At 41.7% G+C, this 20,517-nt stretch overlaps 1 protein-coding gene across 2 annotated transcripts; it reads left to right on the top strand.

Annotated features, from left to right (window-relative positions):
* The first annotated feature begins 1,455 nt into the window (after window positions 1-1,455).
* On the top strand, window positions 1,456-16,814 carry Kctd18 (potassium channel tetramerization domain containing 18). Of its 2 annotated transcripts, none has more exons than XM_028765620.1 (7): window positions 1,456-1,519; window positions 3,884-4,110; window positions 5,985-6,196; window positions 8,309-8,502; window positions 9,620-9,714; window positions 12,950-13,052; window positions 15,258-16,814. In XM_028765620.1, exons 2-7 carry the CDS (start codon window positions 3,954-3,956, stop codon window positions 15,748-15,750), a joined length of 1,254 nt encoding a protein of 417 aa, XP_028621453.1. In that variant the 5' UTR covers window positions 1,456-1,519; window positions 3,884-3,953; the 3' UTR covers window positions 15,751-16,814. The 2 variants fall into 2 exon arrangements, with proteins under 2 accessions (XP_028621453.1, XP_028621454.1); XM_028765621.1 differs by lacking the exon at window positions 1,456-1,519 and adding an exon at window positions 1,628-2,126 and having other exon boundaries at window positions 5,985-6,174.
* The last annotated feature ends 3,703 nt before the right edge of the window (window positions 16,815-20,517 follow it).

The raw sequence follows: 20,517 nt of genomic DNA, 5'->3' as shown, positions 1-20,517 counted from the left end.
ACATTCTCGTTTTAGCTCTCTGTGTGAAGTCCCTCCCACTAGTGAATCTCCTCAAGCTTCATTCATTTTAACCTAACCTTGCCCTGCCTCTGCTCTGAGGTAGCCATTATCCTCTGTAACTATTTTGATTGGTTTCTCTTTTGCCCTGACCCGGCAAAGAGGAGGAAGAGGAGGTAGCAAATTATGGCCCATAGGCAGCCATTGGTTTTCTACAGTCCATGATCTAAGAATACATACTACATATTAGTGTTACAAAGAAACTCATTTTGAAGACTATTTCCTGACCCACACAATAAGAAACTTTAATTTCACTGCCCATATAAAGCTGAATGACAGTAATGCTCATTCATTTTCTTTCATTGTCTATGTCTACTTTCTCACCACATTAGGAGAGTTGATCAGCTGTGTGCTTAAAATGTAGAAAATTTTTTTCAGACAAGATTGGTAAGGCAAACCTGCATTTGTCTATGTGGGCATTTGGAGAGAGAACTACTGTTAGGGAAAGATTCACTTTGAATTGGCTGGTGTCATCCCGTGAGTTGGGACTCCACGGTTCCTGCCTGTGATGAACTGACACCTTTGAAACTCTGAGCCAAAATAAACCCTTACTCCCCTAAGTTGTTTCTGTCAGGTGTTTTGGTTACAGTGATTAAAAATACTGAAATGTAAACTATTGACACTGTCTTGACCAGTGCTCCATTCTCAGGGCCTGGTCTCTGTCCTATGAGAAATCACTGCAGCTGGAACAAACCTTCCCTCTCTCCTAAGACTTCATAGCCGAAGGGCAGGCAGCCTTACTTCTGGCCGGCTTCTTTCCTAAGACCTGTAAAGAACTTTAGAATCTAGTATGGAGTAGAGTGCCCGGAAAACAGGACTGTTTCATTCATCTTGAAATACCTAGCCCTGTTCCTTACACACGGTAGAGTACAGTTGGGAGATTAAAGAGTTTTGGGGGTTTATTAAGAAGAAATTAAATAGTTCTACAAGGGACTTAATACAGTGGCAAGGTGTGCAAGAATGTTGAATGGAGGTTTGTCCTCTCTCCTCGATTTTCCTTCGTGTAACAAGAATAAAACTACCACAGTAATTCTGATGTATGAAATTTCCAAAGATCTAATAAAAATCACCTTTTTCAGTTACATACTAAATTAAAATGTGCCGTGTGAAAAAGCTTTGTAAGATGCAAATGGACATATCCAAGTTCTATAACGTTAATGGAGTAGCTTTTCCTCTAGGACTGGAAAACAGCCTTTTCCAGGAGAGGTTGTCCAAGGCAGGGGGCCTAGACTCGCAGGACAGTTCGGGAATGTTCTTGGGGCGTGGCCACCGCCGTCCCGTGGGCGGGGCTATCCGGGGCGAGGCCTCGCTTCTTTTTGGCGCACTGCACGTCGGGACCGCACGGGGGCGCCGCGGGTTGCTCCGCTCTACCAGTCGCGGAGCATCCGAGTGGGCGACGGCTTACTTCCGCGTCCGGGCCCCGCGGCGTCAGGCGGCTGCGCCCAGGGCCTGGCGGCCGCAGGTCAGTAGGCGGTCGTCGCTCCGCCCGCCGGTGTGGAGGAATCGGGCTCCCGGTGGGTGGCGGGCCCCGAAGCCTTGGGGGACGTCCCGAGGAAGGCCCCGGCTGGCCTCTCTGATGACACGGGCGCCTTGGGCACAAGGCTTCGGTGTGGACCGAATTGGGGTCTGCTGGCCCAGGAAGACCCCGGCGGGGCCTGGTGATCTCCATCCTTCCCGGTTTTGTCCGGCTGTGGTGAAGGGGCGTGAGCCTCAAGAGCTGTATTTCTCAAAGTGGAGTCGGACTTTTGTGAATCAGACCCTGCTGTGGCCCGAGTCTGCCTTTTCAGCAGACATCCTCGACGGTTTGGTGCAGATGGTCGTGCGGGAACCCTGCCTTCACACAACAGAGGCCTCTGGGGGTGCATCGAGGAGTGCCATCACAGGGCCTGGCCTTGGGCTGCAGTCCCCAGATGGCAGCTGATAGTCAGTGAAGGGCCTAAGTCAGGAGCCCTGGAGGTGGAGCTTGTGTTAAAGGGATGGTCTGTGGGAGCATCCATGAGAACCTGATGCTGGTCCCTCAGGTTCATCTGGCTACTCTGGTAGTGACTGGCTCCACTACTTATTAACAGGCAAGTCTGTGTGGATACCGTACACATCAGGGATTTTTTCCCCCAGTCTTCTGTGTCAGTAGGGACAGTAATTTTTTGTATGATAAAGTTTTTTCTAAATTAGGTAATATTTGTTTAGAGTTTCTTCACAGTGTCTGGTACACAATAAGCATTCAGTAAATGGGGATTACCAAGAATGACACTGCCTTTGCTTTTATTGGGCTTATAGGCGAAAGAAAAGAAAAGAAAAGAAAAAAGTAGAGATTAAACACATGGTATAAAGTCTGTATATATATATATAAAACAGTTCGTTGTGCAAGGTTTCTAATTCTGCACCAAAAGATCTTGCAAGAGATGAAGCTTATCTAGGAACATGAGAAATAGAATTCTAGGAAGCAGGTAACTGAACAGCGTGAACCCATTAGGTCTCCTGCCTCATGATTGATTAGAGTGCTACTTCCAGGATTTTAAGGCAGCAAGAGGTCACACCAGTAAGTGGTTTTGGAGGCCTGGACCTTGTTGGGTTCCTAATGAATTTAGTCTGTTTTCCTTTCTCACATTCTAATTGTCTCCTCCCTTTTTATTGGCATATGGTGAGGTTAGTGTCTGTGGGGAAGGATTTTAGTTAACACTGAATTGATACGGATATGGTTGAGTTTGGCAGCCATTTTAAGACTTACTATGAAAGTATAGATACTGCAGATTTTCAATGGTGAGGAACGTAAACTTTGTTTTTCAGCCTGTTTCAGATTCTATAGAGAACAACAGTCTTCAGAATGGATGGAGAAACATTTAAACCTTCCCTGATGATTTGGCCGTCTTAGAGTGAAAGAGCTGGGTGACGACAGGGTGTCACCTGAGGGTCTAGGGCGATCTGTAGAAAGAATTCAGTTTTGGACATTTTATTTGGTTTTGTCTATATGGGTGTTTTGCCTGCCTGTGTTTCTGTGTGCTATGTACATGCAGTGCCCCTAGAGGGTAGAAGAAGGTATCAGATCACTGGAGTTACAGACTACATAAGTCATATGGTACTGAGAACTGAACCTGAGTCTTTTACAAAAATAGCCATGTGCTCTTAACCGCTTGACCATCTCTCTGGCCCTTGGTGTAAACAGAATTCTGATCTCAGTTAATTAATTATATATTACTTAGTTATATAGTTAACTACAACTTAATGATTCCAGTTACCCTTAGTTTCTGCTCTTTGTTTCTTAAATCTCCAAAGTTTATTTCAAGTTCCTCAATGTAGACCTTAAGGGAAATTTTGTATGATCATATATAGTTTGTCATTTACTGTATACTTAGTCTGTGCTGCATGCTTTTTGTGCGTTACCTTCATTACTTCTCTGGAGCTCTTTGGACCATTGCTCTCTCCATTTTATAGATAAGGAAACAAGAAAATGAATATAAACAATTTAACCAAGAACCCAGAGATTTTAAGTGATAAAACCTTTTGGCTCCTGTGTTACACTGATTTTATAGTCTAGATGGCTCCTTCAGACTTGTTAAAAACACAAGTGCCAAAAATTGTAAGCATGTCTTGCCTTTACTTTACTTGTGCCTGACCAGGCATTGTCTTGTGTAGTTCTTAAGAGTCATTTTATCAGTGGTGATTTATATTACTGTATATTTATAAAACCCCAGGCACAGATGTTCCAAACTCAGCATATCTCAGATGTCTTCCATGTCACATGAAATAGAGTGTATAATTGTATTGAAATATACAATTTAGCTTGTCCATTTGTTTTCAGCAAGGTCCTTGTCCTTTGTTTTTACAGAGGTCTGGGACTGTGATTGTTTCGAAGTTTCTGAACGCTTAAGGTAGAACTGTCGGTGTCCAAGGAAGTGATGGCAGGCCGTGAAGCAGAAGAAGTGCTAGACATCCTTCGGCTGAATGTGGGCGGCTGCATCTACACAGCCCGTCGGGAGTCTTTGTGCCGCTTTAAGGACTCTATGCTGGCATCTATGTTTAGTGGTCGTTTCCCTCTAAAAACAGATGAATCTGGTAAATGTCTAGAGTCTGGAGCCTGAGTGTGAATGATCAGTAAAGTGGGAGTCTATTCTAAATTCCGTGTGATTTTCTTAATTATGTTGGAATGTATTATGTTAGCCTACTAATTACTTAGCTCATTATGACTGTATGGAGATTCATTAAATACGTAGAGAAATTAAATACCAGTTTTAAAATTGGTGGTGCTGCTCCTAAAAGTTGATGAAGAAGTGAGATGGTATAAAGGCCAGCCACGGCCTAATTATGGGCATTAGCTGTATCTGGGCAGTAGTTGCTTTCATGTGACATTATGGATGATGGTGCTGAGGCTGATTCTGTATCGCTTCTCTCTGTGCTCTTCAAGGAAGACAAGTATTTCTCTGGAGAAGCAACTATCCTCATAGCTGGCAAAGCAGCCATTGTAGAGCCAGTGCTGTACTCAGTGCTTGGTCTGGCCATATAGTTTTGTGTGAGCTGATGTGTGTGGTTGAAAAATGGCAAGTTTGTGTTGTGGGTCATTCAAGAACTACATTGTGAAGGATAGGGCTCTGGGTGGTCTCTTTCCTTCAAGTACTGTGGGAGTCATTGAACCTGCTGGGAATCTTCATCAGCATAAGAGGATGCCAGACAGCTCGATATTTTTTGCCCCATGTGTGAGCCCCAGAACAATGGACTGTGTGTTACAGGGGAGGGATGGAGATACCCTGGACATCTGCTCCAGATTTTATCTCCTTAACACTGCTTTTCTAAATACATAGAGGGTGGGGAAAAAGCAGAGAGGGAGGGAGGGAGGATGGGTCCATTACTGTAAGAAAAATAAAAGGGGGGGGGGAATTGAACTCCTTAATTACCATTATGCCAAAGTTATTTCTTTTTAATTCTGCTAAGTTGTCTTAAGAAAAGTCTTTAATCATATGCAATGCTAGCGAAGCATTTCTTGTTTTAAGAATGGTATTAAACTATTTATTTTGGAGATTAGACCTCACAGAGCTGCTCGGAATGGCTTCGACACAGCAGTCCTCCTGCATCACCTCCTGAGTGCTGGGACCTGTGGCTGTGTGTTACCACTCCTCACAGCCTGCCTTTCTTCTTTAAAATGTAGATTCTCCCACTCCAAAGGGACTAACCCAATACTTTCAAATATAGTACATATCTAGCACTAGAAATCCCAGGCACGTGTTCTCACTGACATTCAAACAGTCGGCATAGGGACAAGCATACATTCTCTTTACTGTGGAGCCATACATGCCTGTTGTGGTCCAGTTGTGCTGAGGTTAGGGGTACATCTTTCCTACCAGAGGCCTGAGCTTTTGCAGTTGCCTATATCAGGATGATAGTTATGGCATCTGAAGAGCCAAGTGGGTCTTGGAATACACTTTACTTTGCAGGGCTGAGAATACAGAGGACCCCTAACTAACTCCTACAGTTTCTTTGTGTAAGTTAGAGAAGGAACCTGTTTATCCAGGAAGGTATGACTCTGTGGTAGGGTACATGGAGCAAAGTATGGGTTTGGTTTCAGCCTCATATGCCCCCTTAGCCTGGTTCCTGTGCATATAGTGTACCTGTACAGTCAGACATGGTGACAGGTCATGTACAGTTGTATTCAGAATTATTTACAGTGTTCTAGAAATACAGGTATTTCCTCCAAATAATTCAGTTTTTAGAACATTATCTACTTCCAAGTTGAGGGAGGGTCATACATCATATTTGCTGTGGCAGTGGAGCAGGGGAAGTTAAGCTTCATTTGACTGACTTGGACCCAGTTCCACACTAAATGTTAATTTTCTTGTGAGAAAAAAAACTTATTACTGTAAAGGGTATTGGACCTACTTTGACTTCTTGTTGATCATCATATGAATCTGCACAACTGTTTTGGAACTGTTTTCTAGGGGCGTGTATTATTGACCGTGATGGACATCTGTTCAAATACATTTTGGACTACCTCCATGGGGAGGTTCAGACCCCCTCGGATGAGCAGACTCGAGCCGCCCTACAGGAAGAGGCTGACTACTTTGGCATCCCTTACCCGTACAGCCTGTCTGACCACTTGGCCAATGAGATGGAAACATATTCTTTAAGGTCAAATATAGAACTTAAAAAGGTCTTGGCATTTTCTCAAGTTTTAAAATACATATTTATTATGCACAAAGCAATATGTTATTTTGCATAATTTGTGATGTCGCAGATACAAAGTGCAAGACAGTCTGTAATCAGTTTTGAGCATGATTCTTAATTACTCCTAGTCATTCTTAAAGGCCAAAATTAATTCTAGGCAAAAACTTTATTAAGTTTACATATCTCACTGAAAATGTAACGCTTTTTGAATCTTTTTAGTAGAACTATTTTTCTGAAGTTGTTTCTGTTTTGAGAAAAAGTCTTACTATATAGCTCTGGGTGGCCTGAACTGGCTATGTAGACTAGACTGGCCTTGAATACACAGCAATCCACCTGCCTTTGCCTCCTGAGTGCTGGGATTAAAGGCACACACCAATATCCTTGGCTTCTGAAGTTCTTTTTAAATTAGAGAAATACTGTTGTTAATGAGGGTGTAATGGGACTATTCACCAAGATGGCTTGTTTTATGTTTTATGCTAAGTAATAAACTCTTAGCTGATGTAGTGAATATGGCAGTTTGGCATGTTAAGATATGCTGAGTTCACTTGAAGATTAGTAAATATTTCTATTTTATATCATACTTTAAAGATCTTTACATGACTTGAAAAACTTTGTTATTTATGCCTTTTTAAATGGGTATTGTATTTGTTGCGGTTTAGCACATAGGGAAATTATTTCTTTAGGCAGCTCTTGATCCTGAAAATTGATATGAACGGGTTAGAGCTTTAGAATTGGATGTCAGTTCAGGAAGGAAACTGATGGATGATTGGTTATTAGGAGTGCAGCAGAAAAATCTCTTTTAGGGATTTGCATGAGTGTATGGATTCTACTACATTTAATTGCCAAGTGATAGTCTTGATAATGCTACTTACCAAACAGCAGAATAGGGCTGAAAGTCTTGCTGAGAGACTAGAGAGGTTAGCATCATCTTCTGGTCCTAACTCTTAGGCTTTGTCTCCTGGTGTATATTTTTAAAAAGGCAAAGTATACCAGCATTTATTCCAACAACCAGCACCTGTTATTTCATAAATAATGTTTATTTTGTAAATGCCACATCCTGTGGCATATATTGCCTTGTGAAGGGACTCTGTGGAGCACCAAGATCTGGAACCTAGTTCTTGCCCTAGGACAGTTTATAGTTTAATTTAGAATTCTGATAGTGTACACATAAGATCAATAGAGGAGTTATTTAGCGCCAGACATGTGAGGACCCTGGTTTTGTTACTGAGTAGGTAAGCAGCAGGTGTCTTCTTCATGTTTCCTGCTCTCCCAGACACTAAAGCTCTGTCAGTGGACAAAGCAAAGATGCTTGTGCTGAAGACACTTTGAACAGCAGTGCCATTTCTCTCAGGGAAGGTCCGTGCTACCATCCTGGGAGGAACCCCTTGTTCTGTGCTCCTTGTGCTGGCACAGCCGGGCTTAATACATGGTTTGCTGATAGCTCAGTGTCTGTGTGCTGCATTAGATATGAACGCAGAGTATTTGGACCGTCTGTCATCTTCACTCTCACATCTGCAGGACCCGAGGGTGCTCAGCAGGTAGTGGGTATTTAGTATGTGAGGGGATGACTTAGTGTGTAAATGCCAGAGGAGTTCAGACACTGCGCTGGACCTCATCATAGCAACCTTGCGGTATAGAAGAACAAGTCCATTTGACTAATTCACTGTTGGAATTTGGACCAGCTGTGGGCCACCTAGTGAAAAGAAAAAAATGGTGGTTAAGTGGGGCGTGTGAGAAAATACTGAGGGGAGAGAAACACTAACCTATAGTTACCGTATGAAGATTATAAAATTAAAAGTGAAGGTGGTAAGCCAGAAGAGACACAAGAGCAGTTCTGTTTGGAAAAGTAGTCTCTCTAAATAAAGAGCTGTGGAGGGGTTTTTGTTGTTGCTTTGATTTTTTTTTTTTTTTAGTAAAGAAAAAAAAACCTCCCTCCAATTAATTTATTACATTTATGTTTTTTAGACTAAGCTAAAATTCATGACATTTTTATTTCTCTTTGTGCCCAGCTCATATTTTAGCTTTATATGAAAGTAATCTAGTTCATATACCTTTTATTTCATAATTAAATCTAAGTTTATATATATGTTTGCTTTAGGCTTTAACAGACTTCTGTGATTCCTACGGCTTAGTCTGCAATAAACCAACAGTTTGGGTCCTCCACTATCTTAACACATCTGGGGCAAGCTGCGAGAGCAGAATTCTTGGTGTCTATGCTACAAAGACTGATGGGACAGATGCCATTGACAAGCAGCTGGGAGGAAGGATTCATAGTAAAAGCATTTTCAAAAGGTATGTTCAAAATTAAATGTGAGAAAGTACAAAAGAGAGGCTTGGTGTCTTTTAACAGTTTTAAGAATTTTAATTGAATGAAATACTGTGCTCAACTACAAGAGGCCGTGGGCATGGCCCAGTGGACGGAGCCCTCAGAGCTGTGGGATGGCTGCTTCAGGCTGGGTGAGATTTAAGACCTTTGCACAGAGATGTCAGTCCTGAGTCTTCAGTGGTTCTCAGTGCACTGGGCCTCAAGTCCCATACTAGGCCTTTATAGAGCTAAGAAAAAGAAGATCCACTGGCCTAATATCTCCCTTGGACCACAGTGTGGGGCAAATGCACTAGCCTAGAGTCACCAGGCCCATCGAGTGGCCTGGGAGGCCATTCTGTGCCTTGTTCCTGGCCTCTCAGATTTAGGCCTCTATTATGTGGGTATGTTAAGTTCTTAGAGGTTGTCCTCTTATGGTATCCATGTGAACATTCTTGCACTGCTCAAGTCATTTAACACAGTTTCTATCTTCTATATATTCTGTGGGAGATTGATGTTGATCACACACTAATCACTAATCTATACCCCCATATAAGCTTGCTTTTCAGGTGACTGGGATTATTGTTGTTTCTGAAATATTTATAGGTAATAATCTATATAAGACATCCAAGCACTTGGCATGATGCTAGGAAAATGTCATCAAAGTTGGATCTTTTCTAACTAGAATTTGCTGGTTTTATTTTGTTAGTATTTGTTTGTTTTTTTGAGACAAATTCTCACTATATAGCTTTGGGTGGCCTGGAACTCAAATCTGCCAGTCTTTTCCTCCCACATGCTGGAAAAAAGGCATGTGTCATTATGCCCAGTTGTATATAAATGCTTTCTGAAATGTTTTAAATATATATTGATGTATTTCCATATTGTTCAATTGACAAATGCTACCATTAAAAGGAGATGAAGTTCATAGTAGAGTCTGATGTGATTTATGAGTACACACCTATGCTTAGAGCCACAGAGGAACAACTGGTGCTGAGACACGTCTCCCCTTGATTATCAAGTATTTATTGAGTGTGTGTTAGCTGGATATACACTGACACATTCATCCATAAGTAGTAGATTTTCATTACATTTTTGCAATGTTTCTAGAGAGGCGGGGAATAATGTTCAGTACATTTGGAGCTATTACTCAGTAGCCGAGTTGAAGAAAATGATGGATGCCTTTGATGCTTGGGAAGGAAAAGGTATGGTGTAAATGTTTCATTTCATGGACACGTGGACTTTTCTCTTTCTCTCTTTTTTTTTCTTTTAGTTTTTGAGACAAGGTTTTCCACTGTAGCTCAGGCTGGCCTGGAGCTTACTGTATAGCCTTGTGTAGCTAGCCTGGGACTTGGGACAATCCTCCTGCTTCTGCCTCTCAAGTGCTGGGATTATAGGCTTGCCTTTCCATGCATTGAATCCCATTCCTCTTTTCCATAGTAACACAAAGTATCTCTGCATCCTTTGTTTGTCCCTCCCTTTCTTCTGCCCCCCTCTCTTCCTAGAAGTATACTTTTCAGTGTGTCACTTGTCTGTCACCGTAAGGTGATATTGAAGCTTTCAAAACTTGACACCCATGCATAAGTTGCTATGTATTGTTATTTACTCATAATTCAGTGTCTTCAAGTATGGTTCTTAGCTATGTATACTCAGTAAGAGTTTATTTGTGTAACTGGCAGTGTTTTAAGCAGTGTACTTCTGCACTGAGAAGGTGTAAGAGAAGGAGACTGGTGAGATGGCTTAGCAGGTAAAGGTGCTTTCCCCATGCCAGGTGACCCAAGGCTAATCCCTGAATCCACATGGTGGAAGAAGAGAACTGACTTTTGCACCTTGTCCTCTGACCCTCAGCATAGACTGTGCCATGTCTGTGCCCACAAGCATATACACAGAAAAAAATAAGTGCTGCCGTGGAAAACCTTGTCTCAAAACACTTATTTTATTCTCTGTGTATGTTTGTGGGCACAGATATGGCCCAAATGAAAAAAGAAAGGCTAGAATTGGCTAGACATGGTGACTTACTCCTGTACTCTCAGCACTTAGGAGACTGACAGAGTTGAAGGCTAGCCTGGGCTATATAGTGAGTTTTATAGCAACCTGGTTGAGATAGCTGGACTCTGAAAACAAACAAAACATATTGGAATGAGAATATACTAATGCGTCCTGAATTATCATTCCTGGGATTTGGACTAGGAATGATTTTTGTTTTCTTTCTGTTTTGGAGGTTGGTTCTGGGGATCAAGTTTGCAAAGCAAGCACTCTACCAACTGAGCTGTGTCTCCAGCCCTTGGTTTTTATCTACTTTTCTAGATTTTCCAGGTTATGTACAATGAATGTGAATTATTTATAGGTTGGAAAGAAAAGGTTGTAGTTGAGTGTGCTAACCGCAGCCTATGATCCCAGCACTGGGAGACAAACGTAGGAGGGGTGCCAGCTCCCGGCCAGCTGGCTGCACTGTGGAGCAGTCAGCTGTTTCAGCACCCAAAAGACACACACACACACACACACACACACACACACATTTATCAATATATCATTGTGGGTAAATCATGATATAGCACATTAAAGAAACATTAGGTACAAGTGTGAATATTCTGTGGTTCATGTCAATGACATTCTGGAGAAGACAAAACTAGGCTTATAAGGGAAGCCAGTGGCTGGGAAGTGGTATGAGGAAACATTTAGGCACGACCGATGAGTGACTGTTCATTCGTCAAAATTCATTGAACTGTATCTCTTAAAAAATAAGTTTTATGTAAATTTTATCATAAATTTAACCTCAAAAATCAGGCAAACTTAATGAACTAGGTTTAGGAATACTTTTATAATAGAATATACTTAGGTTTGGGAATAGCAGTCAAATAGTTCCAGAGTGTTGGCCTTAATGAGAGTCACTGAGTTTTTGAGTATTGGATATATGCTGTATATAAATTTTATATGCCAGTTTACTAAGGTGGTCATGTTTTCCAGAATTTTTTTTTTTTTTTAAAGATTTATTTATTTATTATATATGAATGCATTGTAGCTGTCTTCAGACATACCAGAAGAGGGCATCAGATCTCATTACAGGTGGTTGTGAGCCACCATGTGGTTGCTGGGATTTGAACTCAGGACCTCTGGAAGTGCAGTCAGTGCTCTTAACCACTGAGCCATCTCTCCAGCCCGTTTTCCAGAATTTTAATGGTTAAAAAAGATACTGATCTCATTGTAGATACTTGACTGTAAAGAACTGACCAATTTTTATTGAAGATTATTCTTTTAGTATTTTTGTATGTCTGTGTCTAATTTTATGTGTTTTTGATTGGAGTGAAGTCAGATGATGTAGAAGGAACTGGTTTAAAATGTGCATGTATCAGTGGCCTTCGTTGCATATGCCCTGTTTAGCAAACAACAGCTATCTAGTTCCAAAACATTTTCACAGTCTCTCCTTCATGTTCTCTTGCACTGTCTTCCTTGTGTTTCAGTGCCTCTCTGTCCTGAATATTTCATATAAATGGGATTGTAAAATATGTGGCCTTCTATGTTCTAATTCTTTCACTAGTATAATGCCTTCAAGGCTCATAAGGATACATTGTTAAACTTTGAATGAGGGTGTATCAGATTTAAAATATAGAATGAATTTTGCTAAAATCTTGGCTTGATTATTAGATCAGATTATTCTTGTTTTAAAGTCTTTTTTTTTTAAAGCATTTTTATTTGTGTGTGCCCATATGTATGCATGCACTTGTAGTTCCCAAAATGGGTTGTCAGATCCTCTGGAGCTAGAGATCCAGGCATTTGTGAGCTGCCTGACATGGGTGTTGGGAACTTGCTATAGTTCCCTTAATATCAGCAAGTGCTGTTAACTATTGAACCACATCTGGTGACAGTGGTTTGTAGGGTGGTTCACAGGTACACCCAATTTGATGGTCACAGTAGCCCAATGCAGCAGACAGAGCACTGGTGTAACCCCTACTGTAAACATCCTTTACACTTTTACTAATACTGCAACTGTCTGTAAAACTGTCTGTTAGGTCAGAGTACCTAACCTGCTCTAAGCATTTCATGTTTATTAATGTATTTAATGATCACGACACTCTTGCAGGGTACATACTGTGATGATTAACATTTCACTGAGGAAATGAAACATTAGGATAAGAGGGTAACTTTTCCAAGGTCACATCAGTGAGTGACAGAGTGAGATTCAGGTACAGGGTCAGAGCCTGTGCGTTTAAACAACATACATTCCGTTATTTGAGCATACCCTGGTTCAAAGCCAGCTCTTCTTGGACCTAGCTCATGAGCTGTCACTCTCTGCTGTCCTGGAGCTACTAGAAAGCACTTCCTGTTCTGTTGTACACACCTCTGTCCATCACCTGAGAGGAACAAGCTACAGATAGGTGGCCAGTCTTAGATGATGGAGTACTTACCTATGGCTCTCTCAGTTCTCTTCTTTTCTTCAAGGAGTAAGCTACTGGCGTGTGCCTCATGAGCTGATAGAGTGCTGGACTTTGGAAGAACGGCCTTTACATGGAAGCCTGCGTCATATGGCCCCAATTCGAAAGAGGTTAGTTATGATTACATCTTGTTTTAAAATCTTGTGTTGATATTTTTTTGTCACCATCATAAAGGGGAAATGAATACTCTTGGCTTTACTAAGATTGTTTAATCTCCTACATGAATATTCTACATTAACATAAAAATATTGATCTCATTAAATAAAAAGATTCTAGAACTATGAAAAAGTAGTGTGTTCTGCTCTCCTGGGCTGTGAGGTATGTCTTCACTAGGAGAGTGCTGCTGTAGGAGTACTGGTGGACGCTGTGGACGCTGTGGGACTCAGGTTCTCCCACAGAAGTGGAGCTCCAGGCTTTGTAGGCAGTACTTAAAAAACGTACTTAGGCTTACTACTCGACATTTCCTGGGCCTAGTCTGACATTGTTTTTTCTTTTCTATTATCACTAGTAGCATCCTTATCTGTGGTGTTTTCTTGAGTTCCATGAAGTTACTAGCATTATATTCACTCTTTGGCTGTGTCTATAGATGTGTTTTACGTGCTGTAAGATTGTATTTTTTTTAAAGGTTTATTTTTTATTTATATGAGTACACTGTAGCTGTCTTCAGACACACCAGAAGAGGGTATCAGATCCCATTACAGATGATTGTGAGCCACCATGTGGTTGCTGGGAATTGAACTCAGGACCTATGGAAGAGCAGTCAGTGCTCTTAACCGCTGAGCCATCTTTCCAGCCCTTGTATTTCTTTTTTAATGTCTCAGTTTTATCCACAGGACAGATGTTTTGTTTCTTAATCACTTGTTATGGAATTTGATTATAACCGCAACTGCTTTCCTACCTTTGCTCTTTGGATTGTTCAAAGAAATAAAGTTGATTCAGTTTTTAGTAAAGATCGTTTTGTAGAACATTTTATTTCTTAAAAGGCATTAATTGTGTTATTAATTTATTATTGTGTATTATTGTATTATTAATTTATTTTGTCATTTGGACCACCAGAAAATGCTGAGTCTAGAAGAGTGGTTCTCAGCTGGGAAGGATTTTTTTAAAGAACTCCCTTTTCTGAGATATTTAACAGTGTCTGGAACTTTCGGCCTGTGCACTACAGGGGCGGAGATGCTGCTGGTCTTGTAGGTAGAAGCCAGGGACACTGGCACTTACCCTGCTGGCAGCTTCTCTCCAAAGAATTATTCTACTGAAATGGTGAATGGACCAAAGTAGAGAGACCTTGGTGTGGAGTCCAGTGAAGACAGAGACAGGAAACAGAGCAGAAGGAATGGCTGATGGTGACCTCCTCCTTGTCAGTGATCTTTTCTCTGGAATTTTGGGAAGCAGGATTTTGATGCATAGACAAGATAATGAAAGTGATGTGTAATTATGATCAGTAATGTTTTAAAGCTGTGTATATTATGTTAGATTATTTGCTATGTGTGGAAGATTTTATGAAGCTAGACTATGATTCTGTTTCCAAGGACAAGTGTTCTCTGTGCTACACTGCTTCCAGCAGCCAGGACTGTGGAAAGGAAGTGAGACTCCCTGCTCGGGAGGAACCAGGTGGAAAACAGGGCGGAGCAGGCAGGACTTTCACAGTTTTAAGGTCAATTTTGGCAGGGTTTTTTCCTTTAGGCTGTTTATAATGAATGGTCAACTCAGTTCAGAGTAATTGGTTCAATACTTTTCAGATTTAAAAATACCTATCTTTAGCATGGGCTTGACTGTTAATAGCTGTCTCTCCTAAAAGTGTCTCACAGCAGGCAGATTCTACTGGCTGTCAGGATAACAGTGACTGGCAAATACAGCTGCAGCAGTTAAATAGGCACATTGACTTTCCTGAGGCTTGCAGCCTTTCTCTTTGTCAGCATGGGTTTTAAAGCTCAAGTTGGAGAGTAACATTTATTTAGCTGTGAACTCCCTTTCTTCGGTTCTTGGAAAGAACACTGAATATTCTTGATTATCCTGTGCATCACTCAGAGCTCTTGGGAGCAGAGTGATATGTAGTCTAATTCTTACTCAGCACTCCAGGCTCTAATTTGTTGACTTATATGTGGTTTTAAGATACAGTTTATAAAGCAGCAGAAACAGTATTTAGTAAACTTGCTACTTTGCAGTTGACTATGGTGGGGAATGAGGCGAGCTGCTATTTATAATGCTATTCATAAACATTGTCTCTTTTTGTTAAGCCTGAATGTGGACTTCGGAGACTATTTTTTTGGGTACCAAAAGTATAAGTACTGAAAAGAATGCTTCTGTATTTTCAGGCGGCTGATAGCCCTCAGGGAAGAGGATGAAAGTGTGAACTGTAAGACTGGTCCTAAGCCAGTCAGATTTTTGGGCCCTTCTACAAGTACCCAAATTAAAGTCAAGAACTCTGCTTCAGTGAGGGTGTCACCTTCCAATGCTGTCCAGATCTTCTCTCAGGCTACGGCAAACCGCTCTCAAAGAGGCAGCTGTGGAAAGGCAACCCAGTACTCTGTGGCCACAGGGACATCTGGACATGCTCCTGCTTCCCCTGATGGCCAGAGTGCTGAAAACCAAGCCACACAGCCCCCTCCAGCCAAGGTGCTCCTCTCTGACAAGAAGTCTCCACCCCATCGAGTGATCAAGCTGAGGAGGACTCCACTGTGTGGGGGACCTTCCCTGCCAACTCCCTCAGCAGGGAGCCAGGCCAGCTTCACCCAGCTGCCCTCTCCAGAAGCTTCCAGCACTTTGGGTGTGCAGACTGAGAACAGGAAAGACCAGCCTGATGGATAAAGTGGGCTTGAAACTGCCTGTTTGTCCCAAAGGTTCCAGCATGCTGATTCAAACAGTGTTGTTGAAAGGGAAGATCTAAACGTGGATGTTTAAGATTATTACAGGAAAAGTGAATGTTGTGACATGGGAGTAGAGGAGGGAGACTTTACTGTTAGGGTTATTATTTACTTTGCATTTTCCTAAGGTTGTCTATGTGCAGTTTGAATTCTGGTTTTTAATTTTAAGATTTATTTAAATGGTTAACTGACATCAAGGCAACCAAGCAGTAAGAAGTCTCCCGTTTTTGCAGTAGTCTTCAGTGTTAGTTTTACAGTCTAATGGTAGGAGTGAGGTCTGGGCCTAGGTTTCTGTCAGATGGAGAGGGGTACCTGTGCTGGCCACACTGTATAGCGGGCAGGAGAAGTCTCAACAGGGAGCATGAATCCACTAGCTGCCTGTAGTTGCTTATTTTCCAAAGACAACGTGAAAAGAAGTGATGGGGGAAGGGAAAGAATGTAGTTAAAGCTCAGATGGTGCTCTCACTTGATCGGGCCATTTTGTTTTCTAGATTGGCTCTTGACTGTGTTCTGTTAGCAGCTGTGTCTTTTTGTGCACCACGGGGAAATGCATGCGGGAGGAGCTGTGGAACGGGTTTGGAACGGTTAAAATACGGTAGTTGACTTTGGTGAGGTTTTGAAAAAGAGAAGTTAAACAAGTTTAACTTTTTAACTCAAGTTAGTTTGTTCTAGAAGTGACCATTGAAGAGTCCTTCTGGTTATACACTATGCTTCATGCATACAATTTCCATATAACTTGAATTTAGTATTTTTAAACAAAATCTTTTGATTAATCTATTTTTTCATGACCATTGAGTTATGTGTGCTTTCTCTTACATATTATGTTTGGTAATTACATTGTACATTTCTACTTCCCATGAGCCCTGTGCTTCAGTGTTTCTAGAAGCAGGTTCATAGAGCAGGGTGTTCCTTACTCAGATGCTGGGCATGGCACTGCGTCACTTTGAAAAGTGAGGCAAGTATACTCATGATGGTTCTTTTTAAATAAATAAAACATTTCCACAAAAACGTGATTTTTCTGTGAAAGTCTTATTGAAACTTTGAGCCCTGAAATAGTTTGAGAGCTTACTAATTTATGTAGGGTTTTTATTTGTTTCCAAAATTACTTTCTTGTCTTGCTAATTCATGGAATGATAAAAACAACTTTGAATAAATATCTTTATTCAAAGATATCTGCTGGTATCTTTCTAAGAAGGTGGTTTAACTGAGCAGAAAGGTTTTTAATTGAAGACCCACAATGACATCCTGGAATATATAAACCGTTTAGTCACTTTCAGGACAGTGCTACTGTAGAGAACTCAAGCAGCCTGAAAATTAAAAACAAGGCAATGCTTGGGCCTACCAAATTGGACATTATATGTATTACTTGGTCTAGGATATTTTAAATTGCTAAACCATATAAGAAAAATTTACCGATACACATAAAATGCATGTTTGTACGTGATGAGCAGAAAAGAAAACTTTTGACACTCACAATGGGTGATTCTATCACTAGCCTCCTTTTCGTTACATGAAGTAACGTAGAGGGACTCTCTGCATACAACACTGAGCCTTTGTAAGAACACATTTGGACGGAGTGCTGAAGAATGCGTTCAAGAGACAGGAGAGATGGCACAGCGAGTCAAGACGCTTGCCACCGCCAAGCCTGAGGACCGTCCCAAAACTCATGGTGGAAGGAGAAAGCCAACATCTACAAGTTGTTCTCTGACTTCCTCAGCGGCCACCATGTGGGTGCCCTCACATGCTATTTGAAAAGTAAATGTAAGAATGCATCTGGAGCTAGTCTTGGGTGCAGGTCTGGGGTAGGTGGTAGATGTTTGTGGATATGAGAAGTTAGGGCCAAGTTCAGAATGCTCAGGTGTCAGTGTGATGCTTGAATTTAGTTCCCTGGGTATTGTTTTTGCCTTTTGGGAAAAAATGTTTAAGAAATTTGCATTTTTAAAAAAACACTCTTATCTGAGACTCTACAACAAAAATGTGTAACTCACCAGAAGTCATGTGTTTCCTGAATAGAAAGGGGGGGGGGAGCAAAATGGGAAGCTGTACAAATAGTTTGAAAAGCAGTGCCAGTGTCTGGGTCAGGAGATAGTCATTTTACATTGAGAATATTTGGGAATTGGTCATCAGAAGAAAAATGTGCCTGTCACCTCAAGGCATGCAAGTGGCCAAGCCCTGTCCCTGAGGACCTCCAACTGCCAGGCTCTGGACCCAGCCCCTCCAGATACAGGCAGCCAAACTCCACCCTACAGAGTAAAAAGCCCAGTCTTAAGACTTGAAAACCCACCAATCCCCAACCTGGAAATCTCTACCTTGGAAAGTTCTGCTCCACAAGAAACTATATAAATCCTGTCTAATGCTCAGTTTTTTGCTGCTTTTCACCTGAGGCAGAGGCAACCACCCTCCTGGAATTTTCCTTCTCTAGAAATCTGTTGTGTGATGTTTGTTGTGGGGGTTGACTTTGCAGTATTTCTTGGCTCCTGGCTGCCAGGATACCTTCTCTCAGCTGTAGTGTTTCTACTCGGGAGGCCTTTCTCCTCAGAGCTGTAACACACAGGTACTCTTTGTTGAGAACTAATCTGTCATAGTCACATCATGTTAGTTGTGGAATGGAGAGTTGAAGACTGGTAGAGGGGACCTACTAAGAGATTTATTCTGGTTGTATTGCCATATATTCTAGTATTTCCACATCTTTTATTTACTACTTTTTAGTTTTAAAGCAGCATCATAAGGAGGTCTTTTCTGGTTCTTAAAGATTAAGACAATGAGGTTGAACAAAGCTAATACTATGCAATGATGCTCACGTTCTGTCATCTGAGCCCGTCGTCTGACTGCTGCACAATGACAGACAGACAATGGCAGACAGAGAGCAAGCTAGAGGGAAGAAGTAGCTGTAAAGCTTGGAATTCGCTTAAGAGTGGAAAGCTTTTTAGTAAGACTGCTCTAACCATTGCATTGTGGTTTGTCTCCTGAGACCACGGGGGCCTGCAGTACATTTCCATGCCGCTGGAGGCAGCCCTTAGCCATGGATTAGAACATTTATGATCTTCAGAGGTGCAGGAGCTGATGGTTTCTGACCCTGCAGGGTTTCTGCTATCTGGAGAATAAAGACTGTCTGAAGAATCAGTTGCCATTAGTAATAATCACTGTCCCGGTGAGAGCACTTGTCAAGCCAGTCAGTCACAGTAATTCAGAGATACATCTCTAAGTGCTGGGTTGGGCATGCAGGTGCTTTCGAACCTTTGAGAGGAAATAAGCAATGGAACCAGATGTCCTACGGAAACCACATCATCTTTGCCTGTGTCCTCTCCACCATTCATCCTGTATCCTCATTAGCAAGTACAAACATTGACGTTTATCCACTCGACCTGTGTTTGTGGTTAAATGTGGTACAATTATCCATTTATGCTTTTATTTCTAAAGAAGGGATTGGCTTGCAAATGTACTTGCCATTATGTGAGAAGTTGTTCATAGGAAACTTTGATGTAGCATTTTGAATATGTGGGAAGGCCTGTGATAGTAAGCTGTTCCATAAAAGGATGCCAACGTTATGAATGAGGTTGTCTTCTGAAGGCAGCGTTGCTCCTTCAGCGCATTTGTACAGGCTTGTACGCACTTGTGAGTGTATGAGGGGAGGAGCTTCTCCTCTAACAAACGATGTACATATGTGCACTGTAAGTTCACTAAGACCTTTTGAATTATGCTGAATACCTTTCCCCTCCCCTTCTGTGGGAACTATCCCTTGAAAACTGTCAACAAGTTGCCATTTCCCTAGTCTGCAGATGAGTGACGCTCTGTTGAGGCTACATTAGTGCCCAGGACTTCCAGTCTGTAGTACAGCCAAGAAAAGAAACATCATGAATAGCTATCGGGAAAAATTGGTTTCCTGCTGTTTCCAGAATTACATACTCACAGAAGTTTCTTGGTGGTGCAGCCTCGAAGGAGCCATTTTCACGTACATTCCTGTCAGCCTCATGAAATACACATGGTTTACATTGTTATGGAGAAGCTAATTTTCTTTTTTCGTATGTGTGTTGCCATAGATGGCCCATACACATTTCATATTTGCTAGCTAGATGGTTTCTGATGTTGGCTGTAGCTAAGACAAATAGAATTTTACAGAAACTGCCAGTCAAGGTTCTGCCCTACTTGTTTATTTAGCAGAGTTTCATTTTTATAAGATTCGTTTTTAGACTTTATGCTTGCTTCTTCCAACCTAAAGCCTTCATTATTTTAGTAAAATTCTGTTCAGCTCCAGCTATGAATTTGGGGGGTGGTTGAGCTTAGAAAAGAAACTTGTTTTAAAAGCAAAGGGCTTATGGGAAGGGGGTGGGGGTGGGAGTGGGGAAGATACTTGCTCAAATTGGAAAAAGGCAAAAATCGCTTTTTTCTGTCAAGGTTTCTTAAAACTTGTGACATTTCTAGCTCAATTCCAGATCTTTCAGTAACTCATCACCCAATTTCTTCACTTGCAAGACTTGGGAACTCAGTTTGAGTGTCGACAACACAGACAGCTTAAGGACTTCAGAAACCAGTTTAGACCAGGGTTGTTGGTCAGCACGGGAGCCAGTTGGAACCAGTAGAGAATGTATTCAACTGGAGTCAAGGCACCCTGTGGTCTCCTGTCTGCTGGATGGTCTCCTGTCTGTCTGCTGGGTGGTCTCCTCTCTGTCTGCTGGGTGGTCTCCTGTCTGTCTGCTGGGTGGTCTCCTGT

The sequence above is a fragment of the Grammomys surdaster genome, unplaced genomic scaffold (assembly GCF_004785775.1).
Source record: "Grammomys surdaster isolate TR1022 unplaced genomic scaffold, NIH_TR_1.0 165, whole genome shotgun sequence".
NCBI classification, from domain to species: Eukaryota; Metazoa; Chordata; class Mammalia; order Rodentia; family Muridae; genus Grammomys; species Grammomys surdaster.
The sequence above is the reverse complement of the archived record's forward strand: the minus strand, read 5'-3'. Positions and strand labels throughout refer to the sequence as shown.

What these genes read in the sequence shown, in the direction of transcription:
- Kctd18 (XM_028765620.1), top strand. Translation starts at nt 3,954, where the DNA reads ATGGCAGGCCGTGAAGCAGAAGAAGTGCTAGACATCCTTCGGCTGAAT. An exon ending in CAAATATAGAACTTAAAAAG is followed by an intron (nt 6,197 to 8,308) that starts GTCTTGGCATTT and finishes TGTTTGCTTTAG; the next exon opens with GCTTTAACAGACTTCTGTGA. An exon ending in ATGGCCCCAATTCGAAAGAG is followed by an intron (nt 13,053 to 15,257) that starts GTTAGTTATGAT and finishes CTGTATTTTCAG; the next exon opens with GCGGCTGATAGCCCTCAGGG.